This window comes from Natator depressus, chromosome 2 (assembly GCF_965152275.1).
Source record: "Natator depressus isolate rNatDep1 chromosome 2, rNatDep2.hap1, whole genome shotgun sequence".
Taxonomy (NCBI): Eukaryota; Metazoa; Chordata; order Testudines; family Cheloniidae; genus Natator; species Natator depressus.
Window position 1 is genome coordinate 220655782 of NC_134235.1, and position 24311 is coordinate 220680092.

The 24311-nt window shown below is 41.5% G+C and overlaps 1 protein-coding gene across 1 annotated transcript; it reads right to left on the bottom strand.

Annotated features, from left to right (window-relative positions):
• Positions 1-266: 266 nt before the first annotated feature.
• STEAP2 (STEAP2 metalloreductase) lies at positions 267-23534 on the bottom strand. Its single transcript, XM_074945959.1, has 5 exons — positions 23483-23534; positions 16460-16982; positions 12358-12885; positions 9869-10033; positions 267-1655 (listed from the first exon to the last, which is right to left on the bottom strand). Exons 2-5 carry the CDS (start codon positions 16949-16951, stop codon positions 1371-1373), a joined length of 1470 nt encoding a protein of 489 aa, XP_074802060.1. The 5' UTR covers positions 16952-16982; positions 23483-23534; the 3' UTR covers positions 267-1370.
• Positions 23535-24311: the final 777 nt, after the last annotated feature.

The following is a 24311-nucleotide window of genomic DNA, read 5'->3' on the forward strand; positions in this document are numbered from 1 at the left end:
CAGAATTACAAATTTTAGAGGGAAATTTCCATTTCACGGGATCATCAACTCATGTTAAAATGATGAAGTATAGGAATATTTGGTTTTGTTTCTTAAAAATTCACAGTAAAGCATTCCCCACAGATGCTGGCTGTAAAAACAAAAGCTTAATATAAAAATGGAACATTATTTGTGCAACAAAAATACATTAAGAGATCTTAAGTTTGAAAGAGAGGGAAATTCATGTGCCATAACTGAAATTCCAACACAGAAACACACAGATAACGTTAACATTATGGTCTTTCTCTATTGTGCTTAAGATATTGGAAGTTTCACCCATAAAGTTGAATTTTTTTATTGCAAATTTCCCCCAACTTTAATTTTTAAAAATAATTTTTGGCATGTTTTATTTTTAAAGCGATCATTAGTTGATTGTACAAATTTATATAAGTCCTTCTTGCACTTTCAAAGTTTTAGATTGGATTTTCACTGCATGACTCTCTAACATCCATGGACATTGCATGTCTAAAACCATATGCAACACTTTGAAATCATATTCCTTAATGCAACTAACATTTTTATTACATTCAAGTCATGTTTTGGTTCAAAGTCCTTGTTGAGCTACACAACTAAGTGTAATGTACGTGTGCGATAAATAATTTCAACCATTAAAAATTTAATCTCGGCTGATTCAAAACATGTTTATTTCCTAAATCATTAAAATCTATTACTCTACATCAGTGGTTCCCAAACTTGTTCCGCCGCTTGTGCAGGGAAAATCCCTGGAGGGCTGGCCGGTTTGTTTACCTGCTGCGCCCGCAGGTTCGGCCAAGGGACGTATTGGCCGCCACTTCCAGCAGCTCCCATTGGCCTGGAGCAGCAAACCGCGGCCAGTGGGAGCCGCGATCAGCTGAACCTGCAGATGCGGCAGGTAAACAAACCGGCCCGGCCCGCCAGGGGCTTTCCCTGCACAAGTAGTGGAACAAGTTTGGGAACCACTGCTCTACATTCTGGCCTGACTAACTAAAAAAGGGTGGTTTTAATAAAAGAAGTACTGTCTGGAACATATGCTATCAGTCAAAGAAATGCTGTCTGGAACATTTGACTTTAATTATAAAACCACAATGTTTGTGATACAATTGTGCAAAGAAGCATTAAAAAAATCCTGATTTCACATTGTTTGCCCTCTTGTAACTTAAAACTGAAGTGATTTTTTTTTAATTTTCTGAAGAAAAATAAATTGCTCATTCCTTGGCTGAGAGCTTGTACCATATGCCAAGCAAGTCCATAGCAACTTTTACATGTGAGTTATATAAACTCCTAAAAACACAAGTTTTAAAACAAAAAAACCAGTGACAACTCTAACAGTCCTAATGGACACTATTGCAACATCACATCACCGTAATCCTTTCTGGTGAGAGATGTGGAACAGTCCCACCTCTTTCTTCCATAACTTGGCTTTTTTCCCAGCCTCTTCTGATTCTTCTCAGTTTCCTGCTTATACATGGAAAGAGTAAAATGATCTTACCTACAATTACAATAAAAGGCAAAACAAGGGCAAGAACAAAGTTTGGTGGTGTATAAAACCTGTAGTATTCTTCTTCAAAGGCTCTTTTCCACCCATAAATTAACACATGGAAAGTACTTATGAGCAGAGCGACATATCCCAGTGTAGACTTTGGAAAAAAACAGGGAAAAGAAACAGAAGTTAAAACCTGATCCGTTATTATCAGCCACGCCTACTATACCACTTTAAAATTTCAGCCAGGTTCAATTTTATTTAAAAAAAATCACAATGTACTCGTTATTGTAATGTGCTGAAAATTAAGGGCTAAATTCTACCCTGATTTACATCCCATCCCTCTTGGCTTCCACAGGCCTGCATGCTTGCTCTACTTTGAAAGGCTAAGAGATCCTCAAACATGTAAAGAAAACAAACTAGTCACAATCTAAAATCTGGCAGTCAGTTGAGTTTCAGGGGTGTAAATAATGAAGTCAATGGAGTTATGTAAGAGTAAAACTGGTGTTGTGATATCAGATTCAGGTACCCAGTGTGTCGCATGAGAGAACAAAGGGCTAGTTTGGAGTATGGAGCAGTGTGGCTATGCAGGAGGAGCCCTGGAATGGAACTCCCTGATCCCCATTGCTCCTAAAGGGAGAAAGGAGTAAACTGTGACACCCCTAAAGGATGCTGCTTGCTTCCCCATCACAATGGCCCAGCTCCACTGGTTGGACAGTGGAATCAAGACTCGGACCACTCCTGACCTGTCTTTGTCCCTTCCGTGACAACTAGTTAATGGGGATATCTGGAGCTTAGGGCCTACAATCAACAGTACAATTATGCAGACTCCAAGTTAAAAGCATTAGCCTGCATTCTAGAAATCCCAAACCACCTTAAAAATGACTGCAGCAGTGCTTTTAACTGTGGTGTTTATCGTATGAAGGGAAACACTTCACCACCAAAACTGACATAACGTCTCACTCAGTTGCAAAAGATTTAGTGGAAGAATCATCAAAACTGGCTACCAAGATTTTGTTCTCTAACTACAGTAAAAATAAAGAGGTAGAAACCTAACGTCTCTCCTGTCATTAACGAAAAGTATAGCCTGAAGGGAGAAAAGGGAAAAGATTCAGTGACACAAAAAAGGGAAATATTTTTGTCAGCCTTTTTAGGAAGGTAACAGACTTTAACAGAAGGTAACAAAGCTGCTATTTTCTTTGCATTACTTTTTTCGGTGTACACAATGGTTTCCAAAGTTGTGTTGGCATTTTTTTTAGATGTACTACCTCATTTAGTTAAAAAGAGCAAGAACAAAAATCTCCAAGAAATTGAACATTATAGGCCAGATCCTATCTGGTATAATTTGGCATATGCAGGATCTTGCCTGATATTCTGGAAAGAAATTCAGATGACAAATAAAAGCTTGGGCCTGACTCACCACTGCGTTGTTCCAGTTCTATGCTGGTGTGACTCTCTTGAAATCAATGCTGTTACACTAAGATGACCAGACAGCAAGCGTCAAAAATTGGGACGGGGGTGGGGGATAATAGGAGCCTATATAAGAAAAAGACCCAAAAATCAGGACTGTCCGTATAAAATTGGGACATCTGGTCATGCTATGTTACCCAGTGTAAACATGGAACAACGTAGTGAATCTGACCACTCTTTTCTTCAGCAGGCTTAGCTATGGGTAATACTATATAACAATTATTGGAGAAAGCCAGTGATAATGAAATCCTTTACAGATGTTTTTCAACCTTTCAGAAGAGAAATTAGTTTTATTTAAGTGCCATCGGAGGACTAAGATTTGACAGAACATTATGTTACTGTTGCACCTAAAAAAGAAAAGCCTGACAACAATTAAACTCCAGTCACACAAGGAGTGGAGTAAGGGGTTTTCTTCTGAGTTTACTACCCTCTTCATCTCCTCTCTTCTGCACTAGTAAACCTGCCCAGCTAGAAAAGGACTGCTCTTCATATAGTCTAGGCTTGTGCACTGTTCTGATTGTTACTTAGGTGTGATATAGCACAATAACAAACACATGACTTACTCCTGAAAAGTGTGACTAGTTGACTCAGTTTAGGGCTTGTCTACATGGCAACTGGCAAGGCCCAGTGTAAATCTACAGAACTAAGATCCCATGTGGAAACTGCTACAGTGCAGTGAAAGTATGCCAAGTGGCACTCCGGGACTTTCAGTGCACTGTAGCAGTGTCCACACAAGATGTTACTGTGAAGCAAACTGATGTGCTATAGATTAACACTGTGGTTTGTCATACAGTAAATTGCCATTTACACAAGCGCTTAGAAACCAAGTGTATTACGCAAGGTGAGCTAGAAACAGCATTTGCATGGGTGTGCGGCTCTCAAAAGGGAGAGTGTCAGAAGGGGGAGGTCAGAAACTGAGCAGCTGCAATGATGCTGAGTGTCACAACCAGGATGCGCGTGGTCTGTCCTAGTGGTCAGAGCAGGAGTCAGTCCAAGTCGAATGCCAGGAGGTCAGAGTCCAAGATAGGTCAGAGGGCAAACAGAGTCAGGCGTCAAGAGGCAGGCAAGGTGATGTTATCAGGAGACTGGGGTCAGGTACCAGATTACAGATAGCCATCAGAGACAGGGAAAGGACAAATCAGGGTCAGAAGCCAGTGTCTCGGGTCTCTCATTAGCAGGATCAGAAGCAGACAGGTGGTCTGTGTTGTTGCTCAGACAGCTCCTCATCATGGCTTCCTGGTTTATATACTGGTATTGGCCAGTCAGTGGGCTGTGGGGTGCCATTCAGGCCCTGAAGGGTGGTACTTCCTCTCAACTCTAGCTTTGCAGGGTCCCCTTCAGAATGCCCGACCTAAACCTCTCGTGGCGATGCAGAGGCATCAGCCAGAATCCCCCTGAGTCCCAGGCTCTAGTTTGGCAGGTTCTTATACTGAACCCTCATCTGGAGGATGGAAGTGAGAATTTCAGCAGCCATTGCTTTGGACAATCTATGCTTCTGCTAGATACAGGAGTAAAACTAGTGTCATGCTACTCCATCACCAACTTCCCTGGCTAGAAAGCTATACTGAGCTGACCAGCCCTTATTACACTCTGCATCTCCTGCTGATTTCAGACAGGATTATAATCATTAAGTGCAAACCTTCTTTATAATATTGTATTTCAGTAGGTAAATAGCTCTAAAAGGGCATTTGTTGTATTTTATCTGGCTCTGCCTAAGCACTCTATATAAGATTTGAGCTTAATCACTGTTAATGTGTGGTGAAATGCCAGCTTCATTTTCCTTGGTAAAATAATCCTTGTAAGGTCAGTGTTTATGAAACAAGGCTTGAGGCAGAGGATGTTTCCTAAGAATTAATGACTAGCTAGGGAACATTTAATGCCCTGAGAAGCAGTTAAAGACCTTACATTTAGTTGGTCATTAATCCCAAGAAAACACCTTGTGTTTCAATTATTACTGCCATTGCATGCCAAAGGTGATAATTAAAAAGACAATTTGTCCAAATTCTCTTTAATGTGTGATGCAGTTTCACATGAGGGCAAGTCGAGAGGAGGAATGTCCTTTACCGCAATCAGACATCTTGAATCATCTCTCAGCATTTCATTACAGTTTATAAGCTGTGATAACTAGAAACAAGTTGATTTTTATTACAGTGGGAATAGTTGTGGTATACTAGTGCATGCCAAAAACCACAAAACAACTGGGCAATGATTTGCTGGCATGCACATTTCTATCCCCACAACCTGAGGCCAAAGTTTGGAAACTTTGGTAAGGAAAAGCTACAATTGCATGGCTTGCTGTTGGAGTTCCTGATCATACACTGGATGTATGGCTCAAATCACCTGTGACTAATTGTTATTTTATTTTAAACTGAAGATTTAGTTCATACCATCATCTATAGCATAGTCCCAGGCAGAGAACTCCTGAAGGAGAAAGTCTGCTTGGTAGTGAGGTTATGGAAATGTAAATGGCCATAATTTTGCTTCTCTTCATTACCTAAGAAGCGGGTGGCACTTGTCAGGGAATGGGGAAAGCCAGGTCAGTTGGGGGAAGGGCTGATTCAACACATTCCTTCAGTAACCGCTGTTGGAGGTTTCCTACAGATTTCTCACTTGACAGAATCCCAAAGAGAGAAGGAGGAATCCCTCCACAGACAGAACACCTCTGACAATTGCAGCTAATGCAATATTCCCTGTCACTCCCCTTAAAATGGCTATAATTTACAAAGCCCTTCTAAAGCCCTAATTATTAAAGAAGTGATGATGTGTGTTACATGTGTGTTACATGAGAGGAGATATAATTGCTCTCTATAAATACATCAGAGGGATACATACAAGGGAGGGAGAGGAGTTATTTAAGTTAAGTGCCAGTATGGACACAAGACCAAATGGATGTAAAGTGGCCATCAAGAAGTTTAAGCTCAAAATTAGGCGAAGATTTCTAACCATCAGAGGAGTGAAGTTCTGGAACAGCCTTACAAGGGGAGCAGAGGGGGTAAAAAACCTAATTGGCTTCAAGATTGCGCTGGATAAGTTTCAGCAGTGGGTGAGGTTCTGTGGCTGCGATATGCATGAGGTCAGATTAGATGATCACAGTGGTCCCTTCTGATCTTAAAGTCTATGAGTCTACATAGGCAAGAATCAGTCAACACTGACAGGATTATGAACTAGGCAATATAATTACAATGGGACAAACCAGTCCTTAGTCAGACAGGACTCTGAGTAAGGCCTACATTAATACACCCCAAAGTATAGCAAAATACACACTTTTTGGACACGCTTTATCAGAATGTCTCCCAGCAACAGATGTAAGTCTATTAGTATTTCATATCCATAACCACAGCTTAAAGGTGACAATAATTTCATTTCATGCTGACACCTTTCTGTGATTAATGGGGGCTTGTGCTTTTTGTATGTCTCAATGCCTCTTGCTCGTTATGTCTATTTGCTTGTCTATCAGCTTTCGGTACGAGTTAAGATGTGTTACACACAGGATGTATATGAAGTGCTTTACCACAGCTTATTCCTAAGTGTCTCCCCTTCCATAATCTACACATATGTTGGGCTGCCATGCCTGCATTTTCCCAGCTGCTGCATGGCAGTTCCTAGTTCAGGGCAGACAGTTCTGGGTTAGTCCAGTGACATGACAGTCTGTCTCTTGTCAGACAGTGGCGTTACTATTAAAATGGTGACTTCTGCAAGGCAGGAATGCCTGCTGATGGGGATGAAAGGCCTCCTTTATACCACATGTATAGCAAATGCAGTCTCTTACTTCCACAGTCTCATGTGTATAATGCATTTAGGAGCTAGCTATGCTTTGCCCTTCAAAGGCCCTACACGCTGTGTTCATGGAGGGCAGCAAATAAAAATAAAGTATATGGAAAGTCCCAGAAGCAGTGGAAGAAGGACAGCAGTGGAAGAAGGCATGTTCCCACTGTGCTGCTGGCAGCTCATGCCAAGGCCCCTAGGCCTCAGTGAATTCTGACAAATGCATAGCTGGAAACACCAGTCTGGGTGTTAGTATTATTAAAGTAGATATTAGAGTTACAAGAATGTGTTTAGACTTTATGAAATGCTTGCAGGATGCTGCATGTATTAATCTCACTTAACATCTATATCCCATGTTATAAGGTTATATTAAGTTTTTGCATTGTAAACCTCTGTAACTGTGTAACTCATCAAACAGGAAAGAAGCATTAAATAATGTAAAATGCCAGCTTCCTACAGAAGGTGTTAGGTCCTGCATACAAGAAGGCCTACTGAAACCAAATGAGCCATGGTGAAACATCAAAGGACATAGACTTTGTTGATTGTTCCCCTCATACTCTTGAAGAGGAGACATGCAAGAGGACTTATCCCATCAGCTTGAACTCTGGGGGAAGTGAATATACATCCCGGACAAAAAGAAACTGTATCTCTATGCTGCTTGAACTCTGAGGGGTGAAGAATTCTAAGCATAAGCAAGAGTTTCCTATTGCTTGGCCTGGGTTAGCCCTAAAAGACATACAGAGCTTCCACATTACAGCAACTTCTATTACTTTTTAAAACCTTAGACTGTAACTCATGTGTGTGTATGTTTACCTGATTTAACCTTGTAAATAACTCATGTATTTCTTTTGTTAGTTAATAAATCTTTAGTTATTTTATTATAGGATTATAAGCATTGTCTTTGGTAGGGAGATCTAGGGTGCAAGTGACTGGTCCTTTGGGAATGGGAGTAACCTGAATATTGTTAAAGCGGCAAAGAGTCCTGTGGCACCTTATAGACTAACAGACGTATTGGAACATAAGCTTTCATGGGTGAATACCCACTTCGTTGGATGCAACGAAGGATGCATCCGACAAAGTGGGTATTCACCCACAAAAGCTTATGTTCCAATACGTCTGTTAGTCTATAAGATGCCACAGGACTCTTTGCCGCTTTTACAGATCCAGACTAACATGGCTACCCCTCTGATATTGAATATTGTTGTGATTTTTGGTGTAAGGGACTATCTATCTCAAAGTCAAGCTTGCGTAGGCGGCAAGATAGACCGGAGTACCCAGGGAGGACTGCCTGTGACTCCATGTTAAGGCTACTGTAGTGCTTGAGGAGTTCACGTTTGACACTTGGTTGGTGAAATCTCAGTATAGAGCTCACTGCCAGTTTGGGGTTTGTGCCCTACTTCTTCAGAGTCTGACCTGAAGTTGGTTCTCATGCTCATGAGCCACTTCAGACAGCTTAACACCCACCTCCAGAGATTGTGGATGCATTTCTGCTTCCGGTGTTCATGTGTGAAGGGAGGGGGAAAGTGTGTCAGGGCAAGAGGAAGGGACAGAAGGCTCCCCTTGAAAACTGCAAAAATACAGCCTGCCAAAGTAATGGGAGTTAATCTAGCTGGAATCAACACTAATCTCCCCACTCTGGATGGGGAGCAAGTCACAGAAAATGGCAGCATTGCACCATAGGGACCCACACTGCCAGGGAGACTGAAGTGTGAGGAGCACCATGTAGGTTGCTGTCCTTCCACATCGTTTCCTGAAAACTGCAGGGACGTGAAGAGTTTGAAGCTGCATTTCCTACCATTTCTGCAGCCCCCACCACCTATCTCCTGAAGGGATCATTCAGTGGAAACACTATGGGGTAAACTTTATGGAATTTCTCTTCTTCTTCCACCAATTTTACAATAGAAGAACAAAATAATGCCCCAAGAATCCTGAAGTAGACTTATTCTAAATATAGCCAAACCCTGCTATTACTGTGTATGTTACTTATCTCTTGATGTATTGCTGGAACCTCCTGGAAAACACTGAAAATCTTCTATGTGCTCTTTTTTACAAAAAGTTAGGGACATTTGCATGAAAAGAAGATCTGTATAGTTTACAAGTTCATGTACTTCTGATGGCTCACTTGAGGAATAAGCACCAGAAGCAGAAAGACTTTTGTTTATTAACAAAAATATTGTCTCTCAGTGAGTTCAGATCAAATCTGTTCTCTGTTTACAAGTAAACTGATGTTTTGTTCTAACTGCTAGCCCTGCAAATTCACTCTGGGATCTGAAAGTCAAGCTCTGCTCTTTTTACCCAGGGCATCATCCCCTGGAATAAAGCTTCTAATGACCATATTAGATCTTCAGTTATAAAGTTACGTGCACCCCATTCAGTGACACCTGTTCAGTTGAATGCCTGCCGTGGGTCTGCACATGTGTAACTGATACATTCTGTCAACGAAAAAGGAATAGTGCCAGCCTACTCAGTCTTAGCTGTGTTGGCTCTGCAAGGCCAAGAGGAGTAAAATGCAGTAAATACTAATGTCACTAATGGAGATAGATCTCACTGAATACACACAGGGAGAAAGAGCTGCTTTGGATTTTTTTTGAAAAATCACTTTTGTCAAAAAATATCGATTTGTCAAAATTGAAATGGCTCGTGAAACAGGACTGAGTTCGTCAAATCTCTCGACTCAAAAAAATGTCATGAGAAAGAGTTTCAAAATTGTCAAAATGTTTTGTTCTGACACTTTCCAAACAAACATTTCTGGTTTTCAGATTGGAAATGACTTTTTGAACTATCAAAATTATTATTCAGATGATCAACACTAAACATTCTGCATAACCTGAGATTCAGTTTTTTGGTTCACAAATATTTTTGAGATTTTGACTTCTCATCTCAATTTGAGACAGGAGAAAATTTTTAACTCCTGAAAACAGTAGTAGTACAGGAAAACCATTTTCTGCCCAACTCTAAGAGGGACTCTCTCTATTGAGTGAGAAGTTGTATAATTTTTACAGTTACTATTGAGAGGAAAAAAAACCCTTATTTTTCATCTTATAGCAAAATAATAGGTTCAAAATAAAAAAGAACATGCAATCTTATTAACCATTAAACCCCTTATTAACACAAACAACCAAAGAACACACACACCTGAATAAAACTGAATTCCCTCCAGTTTAAGGCACTGTTTACTGAAGGGATGGAAGTAACTGCCAACAAAGAAAGCAAGCCGAGACTCATTATTCCAAAGGAGATATACATTTCAATTCGCCACACTTCTTCCTCATTCCAAGAATTTTCCACATTTGCATGAACCTGAGGACACAGCGGAAAAGATGTCTTTTATTTTCCAGAATATTAAACACTATTTACAAAAGCTCTTTTGATGAGCAAGAGCCTCCAGTCTGAGTTTTGTAAGAAAACAGATTACAAACATAAAATGTAGCCAAATATTTTAGAGATTTCTTCATGTCTTGGAGAAAAAGCTATTGCTCCATCACTGCGGGTTCCGGGTGCATATTAGGTTGAAAGATATGTTGAAACAGTGGCAAAAAGGAGAAGTAATTCTTAAAGCATTAGCTACTGCTTATTTATAGAAATTATCTGATGAAATCAGATGAAATTCTCCACATTGCGACACGAAATACCTACATTTCTACACTGTAAAATGGGTGGGCTTGCAATTCTCTTTATTTTGTTGAACTTACAAATAAATTATCATCATTTCTTAACATTGCTTCAACTCCTTGTGCTGACTCCTAAATTACTCTGTCTCTTCTGTTGTTAACATCAGACATAAAAAAAGATGGATGAGCTTGGACCTCCTCATGACAGGAAAGAAACCATTCACTTCAACTGTCAAGTCACTTGTATACTCAATTAGATCTCACAAATTTCCAGTTCCCCGGGGTCTATCAAATCTGTAATTACATGTCAGTTCTTGCAAGAGGCCACCATTGATGATGACATGAGATGTTCACATTAATATAGAAGATATGAGAACTTCTTCATAAAAGTACTAGCAAGTCCTTTGACCGGTATGTAAGCCTAAACAATCAGGGTTCCTTGCTGGATTCTGTGTATGTCTGTGGGACGCAGAGCTGCTCTGTAGTCCCCGCTTCAGGGCCATGAAAGTGATATTACAGGTGCTTCCCACCTAAGTCTTCAAGATTTGGCTGCCAGCTTGGGGCAGGGTAGCCTGTGCCGTGACCTCCTCTGAACATTCAAGTAACAAAACAGCAACTCAGGATTCGCCTGTCTGTGCATTTAAACAAAGAGTAAAAACTCCCCGCATATGCAAGTGCTCTGTTGCTGAGCTCAGGGCAAGGCAAGGCTCTGGCTGAGGTTCTGGGTGAACCTTGAGGAGGTCCTGCTCTGTCCCAGTCTCACCCAGCTTTGCCCCTGAGCAAAAGGAGGCAAGCCTTCTTAATTGGCCTGCTGGTCCTGGATTGGTTAGTATTTCCTCCTAGCCCTTCTAAGTCTCTGGAGAACTGTCTTGCTGGTCACTAGTCTGAGTGGATTTTCCTTAAATGGGGATTGTCAGACACTGAACCCTCCTGCAGGGGGAAGAGAAGACCTGACATACCCCACCAAAATGCCTGTCATAGATTCATTAATGCTCTTCAGCTCTCTTATTTCAATACTTCATGCTCACCCTTCTTTCTACACTGTTGATCCAATCCCCTTTTATTCTTTCCATTATTATGGCTTGATTTGCTTAGCTGCTGCTTCTTCCTGCCTCATTCTTCTTCTCTGCAGATTTCATATGCTGAATGGCCAACCTGCTTTATGAAATGCTAGTGTAGAAGAGGCAAACAGACACCTCACTGACAGCTTGATTAGGAAAAGCAATCTTTCTGTCTAGGATGATTGTTTTGATATAAAACTAACTGCTGCTCAGAACTCTGAGTCAATGCCTCCTGCCAATAACTGTACAGGAACAAGGAATTTCTTGTAAACATAATATTTTTTTTTACCACTAGTTTGAGAAGTGATACAGCATCTTCATCTTTCCTAGTAGGAACATATATTTGCTTAGGATTTTGCTGTCCTAGACAGTTGTGTAGTGTTGCGGCATGCTATTAAACAGCTGGCATACCTCTGCCCAAAAGTGATGCAGTGAGGGATCCGTGTGTATAATTTGTATATTAATGCGGCCACCCTTAAAAACCTTTTCAACAACGTAAATCTACATTTATGACATACACATACCAAAACCTTTGGGACCAGAGAGACGAAAACAACTTGCTAGATGTTTTTAGCTTTCTTATGAATTATCATTCAGCCCTTACATCCCAAGATGATGGAAACTAAGAGTGCTCTTCTGATTTTACCATGGTCCTGCCTCTTCCCCACCCTCTCTAGGGTAATGTTCATGCCTGGTGGGGAATAAAAAAGAGAACAAATGATAGACTCCCCCTAATGCAGGGACTTGATTTTGGCTGACCGCATCTGAGGCTTGCCACAAGGTAGGAGGCTCCTTGTACCCTCTTTCCCTATTGGCCAATAGGCAGTCCCAATGTAGCCCCAAAGATTTTCCATTGAAAATGTATTCAAAGACACTGATATATGTCACATAAATACAATCAAGGCATTCTGACTCACTCTTCTGTCATTAGATAAAAAATGGTGTTTCTTACCTGCTGATAAGCCATATTAAGAAACAAGTATCGTTCAGACCTCCTCATAGGTAAGCAGAGGCTATAAGCCACGTGCACAGTAGCAAAGAAAAAACTGAGTAGTCCAAGCTGTTTCCTACATTGCAACCAACTCTCCAGCCAGGGAGGAAGTCGCCTATACTTAGTGCCATAATAAAGCTGATAAGCAGCTGCCAGGAGTCCTGATAAATACACCAGAGACAACAAAGTAATAGCAACAACTGGTAAAGTCTTGTTCACAATCTCAATGGGAATCTTGTAAAAGTCGCTCTGCTGATTTCTCACGTATGGATGTATTATATCTCTGATGAAAGAATAGATGAAGAAAAAAGTGGCCAAACTAACAGCCACCACGACTGGCCCTTTCCACAATGTGAACAGCCGCAGAGGTAAGTTTTCAATCTCCCTTGCAGAAGATAATGCCCCCAAATCAATGGGAATAAAATTCAGCTGTCGGGCAAGTTCAAGAACTTGATGGCGAGCTTTAACGTTGTTACCGCATATAAAGACCTGATGGAAAAGTCAAATTAATTATTTTTAGTCACAGAGATGCTTTTAAAGATGAAATCAACAATTTCAAGACCCCCAGGCAGAAGTCACAGTACAAAGATCTAAACTAGCCATCGTCACTAGCACATTAACTGAACCACAAAAATTAACCCTTGAACAACTCAGGTCAGTATTGAAATATGAAAAATGTTTAAACAACCACGTATCCTAAACAAAAAGACAGTATATCATCTGAGTTAATATAAACTGGTTTCAAGATGCCTGGTATTCACAACACTAAAATGTCTACAGGATTAGAATGAATTTTGGGCCAATGGCTAAAATCATGTTAAAAATGAACGAACCACTTAAAATATAGAAAGTAGGGCTGTCAAGCAATTAAAAAAATTGATCATGATTAATCACGCTGTTAAACAATAACAGAATATCATTTATATAAATATTTTTGGATGTTTTCCACGTTTTCAAATTACAATTACAACACAGAATACAAAGTGTACAGTGCTCACTTTATATTTACTTTTTATTATAAACATTTGCACTGTAAAAATAAAAGAAATAGTATTTTTCAATTCACTTAATACAAGTACTATAGTGCAATCTCTTTATCATGAAAGTTGAACGTACAAATGTAGAGTTATGTTAAAAAAATAACTGCATTCAAAAATAAAACAATGTAAAACTTTATAGAGTCTACAAGTCCACTCAGTTCTACTTCTTGTTCAGCCATTCGCTCAGACAAACAAGTTTGTTTACATTTGCAGGCGATAATGCTGCCTGCTTCTTGTTTACAGTGTCACCTGAAAGTGAGAACAGGCGTTCGCATGGCACTGTTGCAGCCAGCACTGCAGGATATTTACGTGCCAAATGCGCTAAAGATTCATATGTCCCCTCATGCTTCAACCACCTTCCAGGGGACATGTGTCCATACTGATGATGGGTTCTGCTCGATAACAATCCAAAGCAGTGCGGACCGACACATGTTCATTTTCATTATCTGAGTCAGATGCCATCAGTAGAAGGTTGATTTTCTTTTTTGATCCACACCCTCTTGTTCTCAGATTTTGGAAGGCACTTCAGATTCGTAAATCTTGGGTTGAGTGCTGTAGCTATCTTTAGAAATCTCATATTGGTACCTTCTTTGCATTTGTCAAATCTGCAGTGAAAGTGTTCTTAAAATGAACAACATGCTGGGTCATCATCCGAGACTGCTATAACATGAAATACATGGCAGAATGCAGGTAAAAAACAGAGCAGGAGACCTACAATTTTCCCCCAAGGAGTTCAGTCACAAATTTAATTAATGCATTATTTTTTTAACAGGCGTCATCGGTATGGAAGCATGTCCCTTGAATGGTGGCCAAAGTATGAAGGGACATATGAATGTTTAGCATATCTGGCATGTAAATTCTTTGCAATTGCTGGCTACAAAAGTGCCATGTGAATGTCTGTTCTCGCTTTCAGGTGACATTGTAAATAAGAAGCAGGAAGCGCTATCTCCCATAAATGTTAACAAACTTGTTTCTTTTAGCAATTGGCTGCACAAGAAGTGGGACTGAGTGGACTTGTAGGCTCTAAAGTTTTATACTGTTTTGTTTTTGAGTGCAGTTATGTAACAAAAAACCCCCTACATCTATAAGTTGCACTTTCATGATAGAGATTTCACTACAGTACTTGTATGAAGTGAATTGAAAAATACTATTTCTTTTATCATTTTTACAGTGCAAATATTTGTAATACAAATAATATAAAGTGAGCACTGTACACTTTGTATTTTGTGTTGTAACTGAAATCAATATATTTGAAAATGTAGAAAAACATCCAAAATATTTAATAAATTTCAATTGGTATTCTATTGTTTATCAGTGTGATTAAAACTGCAATTAATTGCAATTAATTTTTTTGACCACAATTTTTTTTAGTTAATCGCGTGAGTTAACTGCGATTAATCGACAACCCTAATAGAAAGCTTGCCCAATGGCCCAGGACAACAAAAAACAAAGAAGGAACCCCACCTGACCTCTGTTTTTTAACTAATCATACTTTGTATAACAATTTGAGCTGCATTTCACAGCTCAGGTTCTGAAACAAGTAGGGATGGCTTCGCGGGATGTTAAAGGGGAAAAAAAAGACGCAAGATCCAAGGGGTACTTCATTACACTTAAAAAAAAAGTGCTGTTTACACAATATAAACACAGTGCTAGATTTTGCTCCTTTTTTTACCTATGGTCATGTAGTTTGCTCATCACCATGGCATCTGATCATCTTTTTAACCTATTGATGATCAGCTTTGAGTTCAACTTTGACTGAGGTATAATAAAATAACTACATACAGCACAGTTCCACTCTGAAAAGTGGCTCTGTAAAAATGATGTATGTGAGGGGGTCCCATTTTTATTATATATATATATCACACTGATTCCATATCAATTTACTCAGTTTAAAAATAAATAGTTGTTTTCTAAACGCCAGATTTGGAAACTCATCCTTGGCTCTGGGAGCCACGCTAGGTTAGTTACTTCTCATGCTGCACCATAACCAGCAAAGGTACCAAAGACCTGATTTTTGGCCTTGCTTAAGTCACCTTTGCACTACTCCAGCAGTACAAAAAAACCCTAAAGCAGCTTTAGCGAGCAGCTGAGCCCCTATCTGCTTCTCCAATTTGCTCAGGAGGCACTCTAGGGAGTGCTGGAGGTATTTAGGGATGGAGCTTGAGCATGAGGGGCTCTTGAGACCCTGTGCTAGTGGAATGGTCCCTAAGGTTGGGGGAGGACTAAAGTAGGTTTGAGCTGCCTTTGCCTTCCTCCTTTACTTCAGCTGTGTGAGCTCAGGGCAGTTGAAGACCTAGGCCTACAAAACAAACTATGCCTTTAGTTACAGCCAAGCTGCCAGCTTGAAAGTAAATTGTTTTAAATTAGATCATCCACTTATTTCCCACAATTTCTCTTGCAACAGTTGATATTATCACTAACAGCTAAAGTAGAACACTGCAGGAAATGCAGCTTCTAGCCTTGTTTAGGTGTTAGGAAGGGGTGAAATTAACTTAAGGGACTTACCGGTACGCAGGGCCAGTGTCCTGAGCAAGGGGGCGGGGCTCAACCAGAAGGGGTGGGGACTCGGGTGGAAGGGGTGGTGCCTTTAGATCCCCAGGCCCTTTACATTGCTGCCACTAGCCCGGGGCTCTGGAGGTGATTTAAAGGGTCTGGGGCTCTGCCTGCGGGCCCTTTAAATCATCACCAGAGCCCCATGGTAGCGGTAGCTGCAGCGGCCGGGACCCCTAGGGCTCTGGCAGCGGTTTAAAGGGCCAGGGGCTCTGGCCACTGCTGGGAGCCTGGGGCCCTTTTAAATTGCCGGCCTGGGGAAGTTGCCCCAGGTCCAGTATGGTCGGCTGTATATCGGACCATACCGGCTTATGTTTCACCTCTAGTGTTAGGGAAAAAATTACGAAAATAATGTTTTTGAAAAAAGACAGTAAGTGTTGGTTCTGACAGATACCAGGGAGTTACTGTTATTACAGTTATTGTAGTTTTCTTTCTGCACACACACACTAAATGAACTCAAACACAAAGCGTACCTGTCTGCTGGCATCCTTTGGTCCTAACTGCAGTGCCCAGGCTGAGACGACATTAAATCCTTTGACAATCAGCGAATCTGGGAACAGGGAGGCCAGATACTCTGCATTGGATTCTGGATACTGATTCACTCTCATATTGTTGCTAACATCTACAAGGATTTTACCTATAAGTAAATGCTTGAGGTCCCACAAAGAGGCATAATGTTCTCTGTGTATGGCGACAAAAATGATGTTAGTTTTTGCTACAGCATCTTCATGGTGAGTAACATCAACCACATGTGGGAAGAACTCAGCAGCAAATTTAGGGTTTCTGCTTCCTACGACCACATGATATCCACATTTTATAAGCCTAATGGTCAGGGACTTGGCAAAGTCTCCACTTCCAAATATACCGATTGTGATCTTACTGGCATCCTTGATACCATTAACACCATTTGGTAAGAAGGTTTCATTGAGGTTCTTAGGACTTCCCATCATAGAGATTGATTCCATATTTCCAAAACACCAAGCTTACAACGATTTCCTTTAAAAGAAAACAAAAAGAAAATATGCAGCATTATACATTTTTACAAGACACCAGAGTAATCAAAACACACTCTAAAGCAAATTTGGTGGGTCTAATTTAACCTATTTACTCTTCTTTATAACATATACACTAATCACTTTTTTTCTGTTTAGAGACAGTGATACAATATGAAATACAAAATGTTTTAAGCAGTTAAGTAATATAGTTGCAGACATAAATAACAATGGAGAGAATATAAGAAAGAAATTAAAAAGTACAGGCAAGGGAGTAAATATGCATTTTCAAATGTATTTGAAATAAGATGGGGAGTCTATGCAGAAGAGATATGTGAATGCTGTTCCAGATGGAAAAAAATGTAGGGGAGAAGGCTTTGGGGCTAACAGCTATGAGATTTAGTGGAGAGAGCAAGGAAGCCAGTGCTAATGATCCAAGGGAGATTTCACATATGGGTGAGAGACAATGGGCTATATTCTGTTCTTGATTATACATCATGATCTCAAGTTACTCTGGGGTAAATTCCACCACTGACTCCACCACTGAAAAAGCAGGTGCCTAAATATGGCTTTAAGTTCCTGATTTTGGGGGATACACATTTGAAAATGCTGACCTTAATCATTCTGTACCCTTTGTAGAATTAGGATCATAACTCTTTCTGGGATTACTATCATGAGAGCTATGTACAAAAGCTTTAAGTATTTTATTATTACAGTTGTTACATGTGTTGACTTGTCATGATGAAATCTCACAGCAGCATTCATGACTGTAGGACTAGAGCAATCTGCAGGGGACCTAAGGTAGCCTATTTGTAATACAAGAGAGACAAACAATTATTAAATAGCCTGGAAGCCTAATATGTGTCTCTATTTCTTTTTCCACCGTGCAAGACAAATATTTATTATTGGTATTATCATAGCATCTAGAAGCCCTAGTTATGGACCAGGACCTCATTGGGCTAGGTGCTGTGCAAACACAGAACAAAAAGACAGCACCTGCCCCAAAGAGCAGTCTAAGACTTTTCTAAAGAAGAATGAAACCTACCTAATGAATCTAAATGCAACAACTAAGTTTAGGCAAGTTTTACTTTCTGAAGCCAGTGTCTTGCAACCCTATATCCAGATAAAATATCTGCAAAATCATTCTTGGTCCTGGGTGCATACCAAACTAAGAATTGCAAAACAGTATGGTTGTTCAAATATATCTACCACACCTCGTTGTATGGCAATCCAGGCACAATATCATATCACTTACATCCTTCAAGTCTAACAAAAAAAGAAACAACCTCTTACTAACTAATGATATTTTACTTACCCTGAATGAGAAGGCTGGCCAAAGGATTCAGTGTTACAGCTCTATGTATTACCCTTTCACTCAGCACTGCAACAATGGAAGAAACACTGAAGCAGGGTTACATTGGCTCTCAATATCATGTTTTGGCCTGATCTTTCAGAGACGACGAGTGTCAGGTGACAATGGCAAAAAAAATCACAGTAATTTTCTTCTAACCCTGAACAAGACACTTTAGTAGAATGAGGAAAACAGTATTTTCCCTAAAGCTTCTATCTTACCTTCAGTGCAGAACTTCTGCCTAGAGCAGTGATACTCAGACTGAGGCTTGGGAGCCACAAGTGTCTCTTTAATGTGTCTCCTACAACTTTTTGCAGCACATATGAAATTATGTAAGATTTAATTATTAACTAATTTAAGGTATTAACCAATCAGGATGCTTTTACTATGTTATTAACCAATTGTAGTTGATAAAATAATAATACTTGGTGAAAATTATATGTGTGTGTATAGATATATATATATATAAAGTAAATGAAACAGTCAATTCACACTACTGTGACTCTTTGGTAATGTTGATTGCTAATTTGAGGTCTGAGTATCACCGGCTTAGAGCATTCGCAAACCTCCCTCTACCTAGCTATTACAGATTTAAAGAAACAATACACCTTTTCCCGCCCCCAGATGAGCAATCTTTAACAAGAATATTTAACAGCAAATAATAATAGATTCAAACAAAACACCAGCTTCTTTACTCATCCAGATCTGAAAATCTTTTGGACTTGAAGAGGGTATTGTCCAGTTGAATTCACTTGAATTATCTATCAGTTTTATATCCTTTTTGCAGGGCCCCTAAGGACAAACATTTTCCTACAAAGTTAACTACGTCGCACTGATATGTGGACCCAAAAACTGTTGAGGTGGACTCACTCCAGTGCCTGACATGAAGATTGCCCTATGGTTAGGAGAATTAACACATGGGCTTTTTGCTGAAGAATTCTCTTAGCCATTTGTACTTCATCTCCCCACCAGTCTATTCTCTTGTGGGAAATGGAGGCTGGAAGTTATACTGTACACATAAAAATGGAACTGACTACTTCTTTTGGAATGCCCAAATGAGAATGGACACTTTTTAGCATTTCACTCTGAGATTGTACCTTGTATGATGAGAAGAATATACCTTTCTTCCTTATTGCTACATTGACCTTCTTAGGTCTATGCCAGGGGTAGGCAACGTATGGCACACGTGAAAAAGGTGGCACGCGAGCTGATTTTCAGTGGCACTCACACTGCCCAGGTTCTGGCCACTGGTCCTGGGGGGCTCTGCATTTTAATTTAATTTTAAATGATGTTTCTTAAACATTTTAAAAATCTTATTTACTTTACATACAACAATAGTTTAGTTATATATTAAAGACTTATAGAAAGAGACCTTCTAAACACGTTAAAATGTATTACTGGCATGTGAAACCTTAAATTAGAGTGATAAATGAAGACTCGGCACACCACTTCTGAAAGGTTGCCGACCCCTGGTCTATGCAGATATATTTATGCCCCTTTCCTTCCAAAAAGGCACCATATGAGCACACCATTGTAGGTTCAGGATTGTGCTCCATTACACTGTCCTTCCCCATCCTGACTAGTTCTTTCACCGCTTTAGGAAGCAGCAGTATGGGCAAGGTCTAGACTGTCCTGATTAAAAGGGTTGTGGTCCCCTCTTTCAAGAGGCTCCACACTAGTTATCATTTAAGCAGGCCTTTTTCACCTAATACTGTTTCAACTTCCTCTATGTAGTATACAAGGCCCATCTCAATAGCTGTGGTTTGGTCTAAGGTTACTACTTGTGGTGACTCCATTAATGACAAAGGGAACATTCAAACAGACCATTCAAAGGCATCCTTGCCTTTGTAGCTATATATATTTTGAACTGACTCAACTGTCCCTGTAGGCTGCTGAGCAATACCTGCGACTGCTTCATTTTAGTGCATCTCCTTCAAGCCTATGCACCTGAGTCAATTTTAAATTTAACAACAGTATTGCAAATCTTGAGTGAACAATCCAAGACTAATGTTATGCTGAGAAGTGACTGCCTGGATCACAAACATCATTGAGATTGATGGGTGTGAACACATCTCCACTTTCCATGCTCCCCTCACTTTGACTGCAGCTATAGTAGCAGGTAGCACAAGTAGAGGCAAATGCTCATCCGGCCCTAGCTGGGAGCTGTGAAAGGACATGCAGTGATGGCTTCTCTGCAAGACAACTTGCCCATTCTACTTTCAATCCCATATACATACACCCTCTTCAGCAGCACAACCACCGTGGGACAAAACCTTGTGCTCCTGAGACCCCTGGTGAGTAGGAGAATGGAAATAAGGGTGTGAAGAAAAGCCAGATAATTAGGAAAAGTATTAGGAAGTACCAAGGATCAAGTAATTAGGATGGGACTGAAAAATGCTGGATCAAGAGATGCAAGTGACTGCATTGCAACTAGCATTTGGGAGGAGGGGCTATTGGTGGCTGAATTGTATTGCAAACTAGGGAAGATTATGTTTGTGAGAACCCATTATTAACATAGAAGCAGCACTTCACTGAAATTTTGATCCAAGACTCTCTGCTTTTGGAGTGTTCTGGGATGTTGTTGTGTAAGGCATATGTCACAAATCAAGTACCCAACAGATGTGATGTCAAGATTGCTGGCTTCAGAGATTTCACCACCAGCTGCTTTGACAATTACAGATTGGAAGATTGCATGGAAAAAAACAGACTGACATATCCTTAAGGCAATGTTGCTGAGTACAAAGTATTAAGAAACTTATTAAGCTAAGGTTATGGCATCCAGCAATAATTCACAAGGAATATTTCATCCACAGCTACATTCGTTGAGCTGTTTTCTTGGGTGCTACGAAGAGCGACAGGATCAAGAGTGTCTGATGGCTTTATGGAGCTCCCATAGCTGTTAGCCAAATAGAATTCCACAAAATTAACTAGCATTCAAAATCATCCATACATAATAATGGTTTCCTGGTTTTAGCAGCACTGGCAGAATTGGGAAGACAGCCAGATGGATCTTTACAGAGATTTTTTAAAAATAAAATTTGTAGTCACTCAAGAGAAAGTAAATATATATCTCATGCTTCATCTAATAATATTTCACTGTCATAAATCACCTGTGGAGATTAGGAAGGAAGGAATCTCTCTGCACTGCACAACTAGCCAGCTAAGTCTCTCAAATATAGAATTTTTGGTTGGTTAATTTTTGGTTCATTTGGGATCTTATGTTGGTATTAGGCAAGGGGCTAAGTGCTAGATTTAACGGACTAATGATATGGTTTGGCATGGTAAATTCTAAATCCCTGTTCTACAGGCTGTTTGATAGTTAGAGGGATACTATCAAATACATCTTTTATTCTGCTACTCTACTGAAGTTGATAAGGGTTGTTCAGCAAGGGAGACACTTACTGGCTTTACAGGGGGAAAAGAGAAACTCATTATACACAAAGTGTTGTCAAATGGACAAAGTACACAAACTAAAAAAGTGAAATATATTTGTTTTTTGCCAACTTATTTCACTTATAGTTATTTTAAGTGTTACTTTTTACTATGGATAATACAAATTTTTCAGTCAGAAATATGCTTTTCAAGATGATGGTTTCCTTTTTAATTTTCCTCTTGTAGCTTCCAGGAACATGCAGAAAGAAAGAAACACAGAAGGAAGAAAGGTAGAGAGACAGAAATAAGGGGAAAGAGAATAAAAAAAATACAGAGCAATAAAAACATAGAAAAATGAGACAGAATGTCAAAAATGAAAAGGGAAAAAATGAGAAAGAGAAAAGCTCCTAGTCAATGAACCTGTTGTTAAGTAAAGTAATTAATTAAAACACCTTCTCTAACAATTAAGCCCTTTCATCTTAAAAGAATCCACAGTGGTTTCCCACCCTGCATATAGACAACTGGGCCAAAGTCTGTTCTCAGTTACACTGGTGTAATTTGAAAGGCAATGTGGCATAGAGGCTGGGGAATTAGGCTGGGATCCAGGAAACCTATGTCTACGTTATAGGGGCTGCACCAGCATAGCTATGGCATAATTAGTATGGTGACATAAGCCTGTAGTGTAGAGCCTACACCAATAGAAGAGGTTTTTCTGTCACTGTAGGTACTCCCTCTCCCTGAGTGATGTTAGCTAGGTCAATGGAAGCATTCCTCCATCAACCTAGCTACTATGGGAATTATGTTGGCACCGCGATGATGCTCAGGAGAGTGGATTTTTCACAGCCCTGAGCAACGTAGCTATGTTGACCTCATTTTTAAGAGTAGGCCAGCTATAGAGTCTATTCCTGCCTCTGCCATTGATCTACTGTCGGACCTTGGACAAGTCACTTCTCTCTTTATGTCACTCCCCTCTCCCATGCTTTGCCTATTTAGACTGTAAACTCTTTGGGGACAGGAACTGTCTCACTCTTCATCTGTACAGTACCTAGCACAATGGGGGCCCTGATCTTGGTTGGGACCTCTAGCTGCTACCAGAATAAGTCAGTGAAGAAATGATTGGTGTGCAACACAGCAGAATTTGGCCTGGTACCTTCTCAGGTGACATTTCCCAACACGCCAAAGTCACTTACAAGCCGGAGTCCCACTGACAATAGTTGACACTGAAAGTGACTTTGGTGCTTTTCAAAATGTGACCTGCCCACGATAACATGCACTGGGTCCAACTGCAGGCTGACTTTACACCCTGCGTGCCCCACTGAACTGCAAGGTGTGTGTGTGTGTGTGTGTGTGTGCAAAAAGAGGCGGATGATCAGTGCAGAATGCGCCCCTCTAGCTGTTTCTTTGGGGGTGGAGTGGGGGGGGGGCGGGGGGCAAGCAACATCAGGCCTGGCAGGAAGCTACTGTGCTGAGGGGAAGCTGGCAGCCAGCCGCTGGGCTGGAGCCGGCAGCCTGTGGCCCCAGCAGCGCAGGTCTGTGGCGCTGCCCCCCTCTGGCGCTTGCTCTGCTCATCCCGGGATGCTCCCGGCCCAAGGATGGTGAGGAGGGGGATGCTGGCACTGGCGGGAGACGGGGCACTGGATGGATGGGGCCACAGGGCTCTGGCCCACGGTGGGGCTGGGAGGGCAAGGCTCTCCCGACCCCCCCCCCCGCCCCCGTGCAGCCCACCGCGGAGACGTGCGCAGGGGGGATGCATCCCTCCGCCCCGCCCGGGACCCGCTCACCTCCCGCGACCAGCCTCCAGCAGCAGCCGCGCCGCGTCTCTCTCCGGACTCCAGCCCCCAGCACCGGGAGGGAGGCGCTTCTCCCGCTCCTCCAGCCCGCCCCCTGCGGCCGGGCCCGCGCTCACCGCAGGCCGGGCCGGCCCCGGCTCCTTCCGACCGCAGCCGCGACAGGCGGGCGGGGGGCGGCTGCGGAGTGAGACGGAGCGATGGGGGCGTGTGTGTGCAGGGAGGCCAAGGGGGCCGGGGTCCAGCCCTCCCGCTGCCGCCTCTCCGCCGCTGCTCGGCGCCTCAGCCAGAGCGGTGACTCCTCCTGAGCCCAAAGCCCTAGTGCTCTGCAAGCCTGGAGCCCTTCCCCGGGGAGCCCCGCTCGCCGTCAGAGGCTGGGCAGTGGGCTCGCCGTGACTCGAAACCCCCCCCCAACTCGGCCCTGCATTTGGGCCCCGCAGGAAGCGGCTTTTGCCTTTAATAGGACCCGGCCTCTAGTTACTCGTTTCAAAAATGCAGCTTCTTTACCGAGCCATTGTCAGCGGTGGCATGGTCGGAAATCAGGAGGTAAAAATTCCCTCCAAGGGCCTGTATTCTGCCCTGAGTGCAGCCCACGCTGGTTTCACCCAGATTGGATGGGGGTGTGCACAGAGAATTTTGGCCCCTTCTGTCACATGGTTGTAACCTGATTCATTTGTTCCCTGTACTGGGGTCACATAAAGTATAAGTCAGCACATACTTTGGCTTAACTGTTATAAAAAGTAAACCTAAACTCTCAGGCACTGGTCCTCAAAGGTATTTGGGCACCTAAATCCCATTGATTTCTGTGGGAGTTGCATGCCTA